Below are 13124 nucleotides of genomic sequence, written 5' to 3' on the forward strand. Positions count from 1 at the left end.
TGTAACTACAAGATGACTAACTACCTAAAATGAATCAATTAACTCCTTAATTAGGAAATTCCGGGCAAAAGCGAGATAGCAGAGTGGAAGACAGTCCTCGTTGAAATCCGCGTGCTCTCAATTATCCATAACCGAATTTCGCTATGCAAATGAACCAAAACCGCGCGCCTCACAGAGGCGGGCTACGTCACGACTAACACTCGGGGGAATGTGCGTCCTGGGCCGACTTCTAAGGTGCAGACAGATGTCTAATATCATCTGAGGAAAACCCAGGTAGAACCCCAGACAGCACAGCTGGCACCGGGATTCGAACCCGGGTATTTCCCAGCCGCGACGTGACATGGCCAGCACGCTAACCATTCCGCCACGCGAGCCTGATAAGGTGGCGGTGGTGGTGCTAGTGAAAGAGCTCGCCGTTGTCGGCCTCACAAGGTCCGCAAAACGGTTAATAGGCAGCATATGAGCAACACCACCTAGACAGTGAAAGTCTGCTTACAGGTCGACATAACGTTACAACTAAGAGTCAGCCAGTCAGAATCGTGTTTTCAACGGCCGTAGCCAATCACGAACGGGCTTTCAGCGGTCGTAGCCATAGAGACGAGCCACCGTCAGCCGGATGGGCGTCCACTGTCGTCTGCGAGTATAGTGAACGTCACCGCGGACTACATGGGAAAACAAAATAAAGCGCAAAAAAACGGCCCCATATTTTGCTCAAGACTAATTTTTTGGCAATGTGTTGCACTTTTAGTCAGGTTCAAATTTGTGAAGCTAGTTGCAATCATTTGCACTTTCCTCAATTCGCAAAACGACGAATCGCGGTATAGAAGACGAATTGTGACTACTATATATGTGCCCACGTAACGAAGGAGGGAGAGGAGGCGTTAAGCAGGCCTTCTAGGTGGCGTTGATATGAGCACCTACTCCAATTATCTCCATCGCAAAAAGCACGTGGCCTTCTGACGTGAAATGAGCGCTGTGCTTCCCGCGTTCCGGTTTCCAATTTCGGTTTCGGCTTATTTGCATATCAAAATGCCTTTACGGATATTTCAACGCACGTGCGTGTTTCAGGATTCCTTAAAAAATTGCATGACTTTCAACGAGGATTGTCTCCTATTCTGCTATCTCGCTGTTGTACGAAATCCGCTAATGGAAGAGTTAAGAGTTACTGTCAACCTATTTTTATTCGAGACGTATTAATTTTCGCGAATCGGGCATTCAGCCATTAGCGAAATTATTCGCGAGTATTTAATTTCGCGATTCCAGGGCTGTTTCCTTTCGCGGGATAAACGTGAAGCTGTGTTCGCGAGTACGATTTTTCGCGGTTTTTAGCGGTCGCGAAATTCGCGAAAATTCGAATAAAAATACGTTTACAGTAATTAATTTTGTAGTTGTAGTTTTGTTGTCCGCTTGGCCGTATAACTCAACTGCAAAAACGACATCTATCCTGCTCTCATATGTTGAATTCCAATGGCAGATTCGGAGCGTTTCCAGAGCTAGTTTTGTTACTCCGCCGAGAGCAAGTCTGTTCGATTGGCAGATTGGGAACAGTTCCGGACTCTCCCAATGGAAGCTTCGGAGCGGCATTCGAACTCAAGGTCACTCCAGGGAGCAACCCAGACTGCTCCGCCAAAATAGGCAGATTCAACCGGAACTCTACGTGACGTGTCGCTCGTGCTTCCTATTTCCTGTCTCTGCTTCGGCAACATGGCCGCTTCCCGACGCGTCTTCGCCGTGACTCGTATTTCGCGTCGTACGTTAGCGGTTTTGTTTCTTGAAGAAAGCAATAAGCCAGATATCACCAGGGCAACGTTCGGAGATTGTGGCCCGGATTCTAGCTCCGCCCTGAGGGTTAAGTACACGCGCGGGGACCCTTTCGTCCATTCACGAAGCATGGACAGAAGGGCCCCTTCGCGGGCGCTTAACACTGAGGGCGAACCGAGAATCCGGGCCTAGGAGGACCTTGATATTGCAAAATATGGCGTTGTAGTGGAACATGATTACATTCTTCTTCTTCTTCCTCCGTCTCTGGCCGCCATCCACCAAGGAAGATTGGCCAGGGGTAAACTCCACGTTGCGCGCAAGTGTTCCAGTCGCAGATTCGGATCACTTGCTCTATAGGCCAGATCAACCAGCTCCACTGCGGAGTGTGCCACTTGCTACGGCTCTGCCATTGAAATTCAACAATAGCTTTTTTTGTCATAGGATATAAAAAAAGCACCCTGTATACAAATACAAACATTAATAAAAATTGAATGAAGAAGGAATTATACCGAAAAGGAGAAGTGAAAGAATAGGTAGGTGGGCTGCATGGTTGATTTCTTTTTACCTTCAAAATGTTCTGGTTATTTACGAATAATTTCATCCGTCTACATCTAGATACTTCCCCCTATACCATCGTCATCGTCATCAATAAGTAACAGCCAGCTTTTACGCCAAGGGCAGCAGAGGTCGAAACGATGAGCACCGTTATAGGATCCGTTACAGAGTAGTAATAGGAACCGCCTGTTCCATAATGATAGAGGGCTCCAAGAAGGGAAGGAATTACAGGAATTTACCTTGAGCGCGCCCACAACCATTACGTAAAAACCACTCCCCGCTAATTGCCAGCGATAACGTCTTACTCTGCAAACTTCTGTCCAAGCATTTTCTTTTTCTTCTTCTTTTTTTATGTAATGCATATATTATGTGTCGTCCTTTCCGGTAGAGGCCCCTGCACACGCTGGAATACGAATCAACGTATCGCATTATCTAACGCAATGCCCGTAATTTCATTTGGTATTAATGAAACGTAGATACTGACTATAGAGACCGGGCAGTCGGTCACGTGTTTATTTTTACGTAAAAACGCGGCGGATGAATATTTTACGTAACCGCATTTTCGCTGCCCAGTAGGCGAAACCGAAAACTTGGCTTGCGTAACACCCACGGACGCGGAATTCTGCGCCGTCTGCGAGCCCTACTGCGAGGACAAGCGAATATGATCGCGCCTGCATTCCACGAAAACTGCGCGGTTACGCGGAAGGAGATCCCTGGTTACTCCCCGCCGACAAATCCCTGGACACAAAATACCTTCTATTATACCCCGTTTATCCCACTAACAATGTCCCCTTTCATCACAGAGAGGTCATCGCAGAGGTCGGCACCGACACATAATCTTCGGCCCTGCGTTCTCCGCAGTATTGGGTTTCATCGGCGTCGACCGTCGCACAAACACACGCCAGAGCGGGCCTGCAACAAGGCGGCAACAAAACATCGACCCTACACAAGTTTTCTTGCTCCACGGTTGCCAGACTGCAGTTCATATCCTCCATATTCGGCGAAAATATTGAGCACAAGCAGTCGTACAAGTGGATGCCCCGGAATCTTTATTAATTTCGCCCAAGCGCTTACTTGGACGTGCAGACCAGTAATGCGAAGGGGATATGGGAGAGTGCAGGGTAGATGCGGTAGGTCTGTGAGCTTCAATTTTCGCGTCTCATCATTTCTGATATCTCGGTTGGCAAATAAGTGTTGGTTGCTAGGCGACGGAGTATTCAACACTCGGTCTGCTTCAAGACGAGACTAAAAGGGTGTACGTATCTCGTGTGAAATGTCACCAAAAGTTCGTTCCAGTTTAGAGATACCTGGGTAGGAGCTATCATCATTAGGAGAGTTTTTTTCTTTTTTTAGGTCGTTCTAAAAACGGTTGAAGCACAGTAGGTATTTGAGGGTCGCACGCAAGGTAGTGAATTCGACGAATAGGAGGGATTCTTTGTTTGTGTCTGTTTTTTTTTTCTTCTTCTCTTAGTAACAAAGTTGATGTGTCCCTTGCTACTTAGCTCTCATGATCTCAGTTGTCTCGCGACGTAAATCCCTAATTATTATTATTATTATTATTACTTAGTATTTCAATAGTATTTCACTATACTCCCAGACAACATAAGAGCTACAGTCTGTGGGGAAAAGGAGGACGAAGTTGAAAGTTGGGGGGTTGAGTGTGGAAAGAAGAGGATGAGGAAGTTTTGGTAGCTGCTGTGCGGACGTGAAAGCGATCGGCTGTAAGATGTGAGTTATTAAAATAACGAGTTTCTTGGCAGTTGGTTTTTCCCCTTCTTGAGAAAACGTTGGTTCCTTTTCTTGCGTCGGACACCTTGCAAAGAACTTGAGCGACGAAGCGGTGACTATGTACATTTATTTACATAGGACCAGGACGGTCCTTCATACAAGATGATTTTCCCGTGGGTCAGACATTAATTAAACACAAACAAAAACACCAAGTCTTTTTAAAGCACAAAATATTAGGATCCATCCCAAAACTTGTACCACCAATCAGCGGTAATCACACTCTCTCCAGAACGACTGATTCGCAGTCGTTAATTAGTACAACAAATCAAAGCGTTACAGCATCCTCTCCCGAGCCTCGTATAGGCACATACAAACATACACACGGATTCAATAGTTACGAGACCCCAACCTAATTCTCACGTCAAAGTTCCACGAAAACCACTTAAAGGATTAGGAGGCTGGCCCGGTATCAAGGGCAGCGTCCACAAATCTCTGTAACAAATGCCGTCGGGAAGGACGTCTGCCTTTTCTTCCACAAGGTTGGTGCCACTGAAGGTCGGCCTGGCTTCGTGTCTTCGTGTCGCATAATAGGACAAATACGCAGCGTAAACAATACACTGGAGTATATCGGAAGCGACATACAAACAACTAAAGCGTGCAGCTTTGGGGCCACGGAGCTGTGCCTGACACCCCCAACGCAAGTGTGATGCATATCTTATAATAAAATGCAGCACAATTAAATACAGAGCACAGCTGCAACTTCGGAGCAGAGTTCACAATCGGCTACAGTTCAGTCCGTTCACATGACTCAAGGTGCCTCGTCGTCGAGACTCATCATTTGTCATGACCGGAGTTGCATGTTCAAATATAAACCTGAGCTAGCAATGTACTAAGTAGAGCACTCAGTGGCGGTTGTCAGTCTGGACAGGGCGTCCGCGTTGGCATTTAATGTTCCCTGTTTATGAACGATAGTGACGTTGAACTTTTGTAGAGCCAGGGCCCATCGCGTCAGCCGAGCACTGTGTGGTGTCGTTAGCGTCAAGTACTTCAACGGGTTATGATCTGTTATTATGGTGATCATAGCACCAAACAGCCACGTCTCTAGTCGCTGCAGCGCCCAGATAATAGCGAACGCTTCTCGTTCTATGGTTGCCCAGCGGGTCTGGGTTGGAGACAGCTTTCTGCTCAAGAAAGCAATAGGGTGTTCTTTCCCATCATCCCCCAATTGTGACAAACATGCCCCTACTGCGTAATCAGAGGCATCGGTGGCAAGAAGGTAGCCCTTTCCGGGATCAGGAGCGTAAAGTAGAGACGCACTAGCCAAACACCTTTTGACTTCACAGAATGCCTTTTCTGCTTCTGTGGTCCAAGGTAGTTTTTGCGGTATACGCTTACAGGTTAACTGCGTTAAAGGTAACACCACCCCCGAGAAGTTTGGCACATAATCTCTGTAATAATTGCATAGGCCTAAGAAACTTCGTAGATCCTTTTTTGTCTCAGGTCTAGCAATTTCTTCTATTGCTTTGATCCGACCAGGGTCGGGTGCATGAGTGCCAGACCCAACCACATGTCCCAAGAAGTGCACTTGTTTCTGTGCAAATTTACACTTCTTTACATTTATAGTTAAACCAGCATCCGCTACTGCGTTAAGTACCTTGCCAAGATGCCGTATATGGTCTTCCCATGTCTCTGAGAATATAGCAACATCGTCAATGTAGGCGCATGCGTAATCACGATGAGGTAACAAAACTTCATTAACGACTCTTTGGAACGTGGAGGCGGAATTCCTTAGTCCGTACGGCATTACGCGCCAAGCGTACTGTCCTTGATGCGTTACAAAAGCTGTGCAGTGTTCTGCGTTCTTCTCCAAAGGAATTTGCCAGTAGCCTCTCAGCATATCAATGACGGTTATGAATTTTGCTCCAGCTACTTGATAGAGAATTTCATTAGCTTGACTCATAGGAAAAGCATCCGGTTCGGTGATGGCATTTAATTTCCTATAATCAACACATAGACCCCCCCGTCCTTTTTGGATACACACACGATCGGATGTGCATATTTGCTTTCAACGGGATAGATTAAGCCCCACTCCAGCAGTTCATGAATCTGCTTCTCTACCTCCTTCCGAAGTGCCATTGGTATTCGATAAGGATAGGCCTTCTGCGGTTCTGCACCGGTCTTAACCTTGATTGAATGGTATCCTATTTTACATCTTCCTGGGGTCTGCCCAAAGACATCTTTGTACTTGTTGATAACTGACCTTAGTTCTTCCAATTGCTGATGAGTCAAGTCATCTGTAGTCAGCGTTAGCTCCTGACTTCCATTTTCTCTTCTAGGAACCCATTCTACTTTCCCAAAATCATTATCCTCGTCAAAGATAACGCCTACCGTGTTCGCTCTTGCATAGTATGGCCTGAGTTTGTTAGCGTGCACAGTTTTTCGGTTACCATCTTCAAACTCAATCAGATACGAGTATGGCCGCGTGCGCTCGAGGATCGTCGCGGGACCTGTCCACTTCGGTCTTAGTTTGCCCCCATTGTTGTCGTCAAACCAAATAACTTGATCACCGTCAGAAAACTGTTTGTCCCTAGTGCGTAGGTTGTAGTGCGTGATACTCCGCTCCTGACTCTCGGCGACTGCCGCGCGTGCTCTTTCATCAGCGACATTTATCTTATGCCGGAGTTCTGCTAAGTACTCACTGGCCGGTTTGTTTAGCTCATTTGGAACGGTCCATTCTTCCGTCCAGGTCTTTTGTAGTATAGACAGCGGCCCATTCGGAGATCTTCCGTACATCATTTCGAATGGGGACTCCCCCGTTGTTACATTAGGGACCTCCCGGTACGCCCACAGTAAGAAAGGCACGTGTTTATCCCAGTCTCTACCGTATTCCTCAACTACGTGGAACAGCATGGGTTTAAACGTCCCGTTCCTCCGCTCAACTAAGCCATTACTCTGAGGGTGGTCAGGGGTAGAAAATCTGGGTGTGGATCCCATTCGCTCTAGAAACTCCCTTGTGAGCTTTGCTGTAAAGTTCGTTCCGTTATCGCAGCATATGGTTTCGGGTACGCCTAACCGTGCGAAGATTTCAAGTAGAGCACTACATACAGCTTTGGCCGTCAGTGTTCGCAGGCATACTACCTCGGGCCACAGAGTACAAAGATCCACTACACAAAGCGCATACTTGTGTCCCTTAGACGACGGCGGATCTATTGGTCCTATGCAGTCCATATTAACTACTTGGAAAGGTACGCTAGGTCGTGCAATCGGTGTCATCGGTACTTTGTCCGACCATCGAGCAGGAGACTTAATTTGGCAACCATGGCAGCTTTGGCAATAGCGCTTTACCTCTCCACTAATTCCAGGCCAGTAGAAGGAGCCCTTTATTCGCTGCAAAGTCTTTTTCTGTGACAGGTGCCCAGCCCACGGTATGTCGTGCGCTAACTGCAAGACTTCTGCGCGCTTTTCCTCCGGTAGGACTAGTTGTTTACAAGTGTGGCCATTTATGCTGTCCTGATGATAAAGTAGGCCATCGATGATCGTCATACCATGCGTTCCCTCACGCGCTTGATCCCATGCGTCCGCTAACGTTGGGTCATTCTTTTGTAGTTCTATGAACTCCGCCCGACTACTCTGCCTTTCGGTGTTCCGACTGTGTACCACTTGCAAGCTAGAGATGCGCGGTGCCAGGTCATCCTCTTCGACAAGTCCGTTGTCTTCCTCATCAGAGTTTATATCGTCTACTTCTGTTAACAGAGTACCCCTGACTACTGTATCATCTTTCACACATTCTCCTTTATTAGGGGTAACGGATGGATCAAACGTACGCCGAAGCTGCTCATACACATCAGGTGTTATTAGCGCAGAGGTGCCCTCAGCTAATCTGTCAACTAATGCACACAGGAAGACGGGATCGGCTTGTTCCGACGATACATATGTGGCGCTCATAGCCAATCTGAGAGGTACGTATGCCAACTCGGCCGTTTTTACTTCTCCAAACGCGCCTATTAGTTTTAACGTAGATCCAGATGTATCATATTTGCTCACCGATGACCTCTTTATCACTGATATCTCCGCTCCCGAGTCCACATATGCAGTGAACGTGCTGCCACTATTTTTTAGTTGCACCTCCTGTAGCTTATTAAAGTGCAGCTTGTCACTACCGTCTGCCGGCTCGTGGCTTAATTTCCTATCTGCTATAGGTACAGCTACTCGTGCAACCAACACATTGTCCTCCGGCACAGTAGCTACACTGACTGCATTTGTTTGCGCTTTCGGTTCTTTTTTTCGTTGCGGGCAGTCCTTCAGAATATGATCAGGTGAATGGCACCCATAACAACCCCCCTTCTTGGGTCTCACTCCCGCGTGAGACGTGTTAGGTCTCAAGCTGCTGTCCAATTTAGCTTTGCTACTGACAGTCTCACGATGCTTATTAGGAACAGTGTTTCCGCTACTATTCGTTTTGCACTTGAGACTTTCATCAAAATTCTCAGCCATCTTTGCCAGATCGCTGGGCTTCAAAAGACCTTCACCACCATTAAGGATTATATGCGCCCGCGCTTCTGGGGTTAGGCATTCTTTCAAACGGTCCACTACCATCAACTGTTGCAGCTCTTCCATGCTTTTCACATTACAGCTGCGCAGGTAATAACTCAGATAGTTTTCTATCCTTACGGCAAACTGATCCCAGGTTTCCTTGCCACTTCGCCTGGATTGCAGGAAGAGACGTCTGTACTCAGCCGTCGATAGTCGCAGGCCCTCAAGAATTTTGGACTTCAATTTATCGTACTGCGTTCTCTCTACCGAAGACAGTCTTGTCAGTAACGCTCTTGCTCTCTCGCTAAGCAGCGGCAGCACCAAACCGGCCCGCCATTCTTTAGGCACATTATATGCTTCTAGAGTGGCTTCCACGTCCTCAAACCACCCGGGCACGAGCGACTCCTGAGTCGGCATTGGCGAAAGTACGCCCTTCAACAAATTTGCAAATTTGAGCATTCTATCTTCCTCCCCACTAGTGACCGTCGTACCCCGATGGGCACTGGCTCCTTCCAAAGCTAGACGCTGTGATTCTACTACCAGCTGCTGGCGCTGCATTTCAATCTCAGCTAGCTTAATCCTCATCTCCATCAATCTCATCTCCTCACTCCCTGACGTCATAGAACTAGCCTCACTAGGAGCCGTCTCCGCAACCACCACCACCTGGGACTCTTTCTGCTGATCCTCCATTCTGAATTCGTTACCTTTACCTCTACTTCGTAAGTTATACCCTCCGGTCATCACTCATGATAAAGTCCGTAACGAATAGAGGCACCCACCTGTGAACCTTTTCACTCCTCTGGGTAGAAACAGCAATCCCAACGACGGTGCGACAACCTTGCTGCGTTCCGAGACGTTTCTCCTCTGTGAGACTTTCTATTCGGCGTCCTTCCGAGTGGTAGCGACGGATCGTCCGATGGCGATGCGGCAGATGTAAACCCCGATGGTCCTAGACGGCACACCCGAAGCCAGCACGGTTCGTCTTTGTGTCCCACGGCGATGCAGCATAGTCTTCTTCAATGCAGCTCACCATCCATCCTTGCAGAAAGTCCAGCCGCAATCCTGTCGACTGCGCCAGTTGGTTTTTCCCCTTCTTGAGAAAACGTTGGTTCCTTTTCTTGCGTCGGACACCTTGCAAAGAACTTGAGCGACGAAGCGGTGACTATGTACATTTATTTACATAGGACCAGGACGGTCCTTCATACAAGATGATTTTCCCGTGGGTCAGACATTAATTAAACACAAACAAAAACACCAAGTCTTTTTAAAGCACAAAATATTAGGATCCATCCCAAAACTTGTACCACCAATCAGCGGTAATCACACTCTCTCCAGAACGACTGATTCGCAGTCGTTAATTAGTACAACAAATCAAAGCGTTACTGCATCCTCTCCCGAGCCTCGTATAGGCACATACAAACATACACACGGATTCAATAGTTACGAGACCCCAACCTAATTCTCACGTCAAAGTTCCACGAAAACCACTTAAAGGATTAGGAGGCTGGCCCGGTATCAAGGGCAGCGTCCACAAATCTCTGTAACAAAGGCCGTCGGGAAGGACGTCTGCCTTTTCTTCCACAAGGTTGGTGCCACTGAAGGTCGGCCTGGCTTCGTGTCGCATAATAGGACAAATACGCAGCGTAAACAATACACTGGAGTATATCGGAAGCGACATACAAACAACTAAAGCGTGCAGCTTTGGGGCCACGGAGCTGTGCCTGACATTGGCACATCTTGTATTTCTTGTTGTGTTTCGCCTTTCACGGGGACGGAATGGATGGGCTTTGCCCCGAGAATGGGAATAGGTGCCCACAAGTCCCAGATATATATATATACCTCCGCCAGCGGAGAAGGTAGTTCGCACATTGACACTGGAGAAGATGGCGTATACGCCATACAAACGGGGAAGCCAATTTACATGCTTTGTTGACACGAATATTTGAAGTGTTTGCTTCAAGAGCATGCCAAGATGCCTAAAATACGTCGTCTGCGGCGACTGTTTTCGCAACATGGTCAATCAGTGTTCAAGCAAAAGTTGGAAGCATGTGGGCGTACTACGTTGTGACGCGGAGGCGTCGCGCACCTGCCTAGGCCAATCACAGACGTCCCGAAGTATAGTTGCGGACGTTTGATTTTGAAGGCAGGTGGCAAAAGCAGCTATTTTTCTATTTTAAATCGCAGAGACAGGACTCGTGTAGTTCTGATGTATTATTTTAAGTTTGCGCGTCTTTGTTTTCCACAACTGCAACGTATTTGCAAATATATGCTCGACGACCAAAAACAGAAAAGCACTGTTCGTCAATGAACCGAGAAAACATCATAACAAGGATATCCATTCTTCAGATATCCCGCTTTCGTATACCTCAAACTTACGTTCGGGATTTTTTCTCGGCTACACTGGTTATCCAGGTATTTCTACAGGGTGTTTGCTCTAACGTGTCCAGAAACTATATTTAAAGCGAGCGATAAAAGAAAAGCAAGTGGTACTTTTCTGCTATACTTAAGTAAGAAACAGGTACTACTTCACTAGTAGCACCTGTTTCTTAGTCAAGTAGCTGAAAAGTGGCGCTGGTTTCTCTTTTATCGCTCGCTTTAAATAAACTTTCCGGACGCGTTATAGCAAACACCCTGTGTATCTCACCGTATCTACCACATACATAAACACACTCGCGCACGCGCGCTCATGCACGCACAAATACAAAAGAACTCGATTAACTTGACCGTCAGATATAGAATCGCTTGAAATAAACAACGGTAGCATCACATATAATGTAGGTCAAACAAGACGCCGCAAAGCGTAGCCTTATCTCGATCTACAACAATAAAATAATAATAATGGATAAACAATACGTAGGTGGCTTTTTTGGGCGCGCCCTATACGTTCTTCTTTTCTTTCTTCGTCCTTAAGATTACGCAAAGCGACAAAACAAGCGCCACTGTGATATCCTGTTCGTCGCACTCCACCCTCTCAGCAAGTAAGCTTTCTATGGCAAAACGCAACCTAGTTTGATGACCATTGATGCGGCACAAAGTGAAGCAAAAACAGAAAAGAAAAAAAGTAGTTCGGCGGCTGCTGCGTCCAGGCACAGATAATTTTCTCTTTTGGGAGGCGATTATTTATTTTTCACGCTGAGCTCGCTTCCAAGTGATGTAGAGTGAAACTAATTATGTGCAGCGATGCCTTAAAACCGCTTACTTGCGTGCGCCGAGCTAATTTTTACTTTGAACGCGGTACAGCTGGACCGCAAGGTATGGTAACGAAATTAAAACCTTCCTCCTCTCTATATTTGAGAGAGAGATAAAGTGGAAGGTGCAGAAGCATTCAGTGTGGCCCAATCAGCGCAATCTCATAAAATGAGTTCGTTCGATTGTGTAAGCCCTCGGGGCACTGACGTCACAATTTTCGTCACAATCACGCTCATAGTTTTATAGAAAATTGAAAATTGTGGGCAACACCGTGCCGAACTAGACACCAACTTTGCGTTGTCCGTCAAGTACTGCGGAAAAACAACATGGCGTGTGCATAACACTGGGTCTAAGGAGGCGACGTCTACGGCGCGCTGCGTGGAAACCAAGATAATAATAACAAATAAATAATAATAACCAAAATAATAAAAAGCCAGATACATATGAGCGCCAGCGTTGCCCTCTAAAATGAGGCTTGTTCCACACCCAATTTTGACAACAAATCAAAATTTTTAGAGGACGCATCACGTGTGCGCTACGAGCTATTTATAAGCCAGCTTAGACGCGGTATCAAACAAGTAGTCAGCCAAAAAGGAAGTCCAATTATAACTTCGTCCCTCTGTTGAACCGAAGTCACAACTGCACATCCCAACTGCCAAACGTGTACGTATACGTTGTAATAAATCAACTTTCGCGAGACTTAAAACGTACACATATATCGTCACAGTCCTCACCCCTAACATCTCCGCAAACGACATACTCCAAAACGCCCCGCACTCGCCGGTAACAACATATATTTCCTACACATTAGCGCACATCATATATATTAGCTTCACAAGGAAAACTACCACCCTCGAAACACTTTTTCAAAAAGTAAGTCTAAATTTAAATATTTCCAATTCTCAGACGTGACAACGAGCTTGATTGAGTAGCGGCTTCAAAGTTGACGGAGCAACAACCACAGAGGCGAAAAAAAAAAAAAAAATAAGGGAGAAAGAACGAAAACGGACGCCTCGACGACGATATCGCGTCAAACCAAAACGCCCGCGAAAATACGCCCGCGCAAGCACTATTTCGTGAATATTCCTAAACCGCAAGTCAAACTGCCTCCCGGAAGACGAAGGGAGCGAGAAAAAAAAAAAAAAAAGAAAGAAAGAAAAGCCTAACGCATCAGCACTGCTGATGCGACACTTTCTTGACTAGAGCTTCTTCACACCCTGGCGTCAGCTTTCTCCGTTGAAAGGGTAAGCGGCTAAGCGAATTATTTCGCTTCCAGCGGGCCAGCACACACACACAGGGCTGGCACACATTATTTCGCTTAGACAATTTCCCTCTCTCTCTCTCTGTCGTGCGATAAT

The 13124-nt window shown here is 46.7% G+C and overlaps 2 protein-coding genes across 2 annotated transcripts in view; both read right to left on the reverse strand.

Annotated features, from left to right (window-relative positions):
- LOC135391175 (protein O-linked-mannose beta-1,2-N-acetylglucosaminyltransferase 1-like) overlaps nt 1-13124 on the reverse strand; it is a 224411-nt gene that overhangs the window by 162487 nt on the left and 48800 nt on the right. The window lies entirely within an intron of this gene.
- On the reverse strand, nt 6034-9267 carry LOC135391101 (uncharacterized). The gene has a single exon (XM_064621198.1). The coding sequence runs from the start codon at nt 9265-9267 to the stop codon at nt 6034-6036; it is 3234 nt and encodes a 1077-aa protein (XP_064477268.1).

Source organism: Ornithodoros turicata, chromosome 4 (genome assembly GCF_037126465.1).
Source record: "Ornithodoros turicata isolate Travis chromosome 4, ASM3712646v1, whole genome shotgun sequence".
NCBI lineage: Eukaryota > Metazoa > Arthropoda > Arachnida > Ixodida > Argasidae > Ornithodoros > Ornithodoros turicata.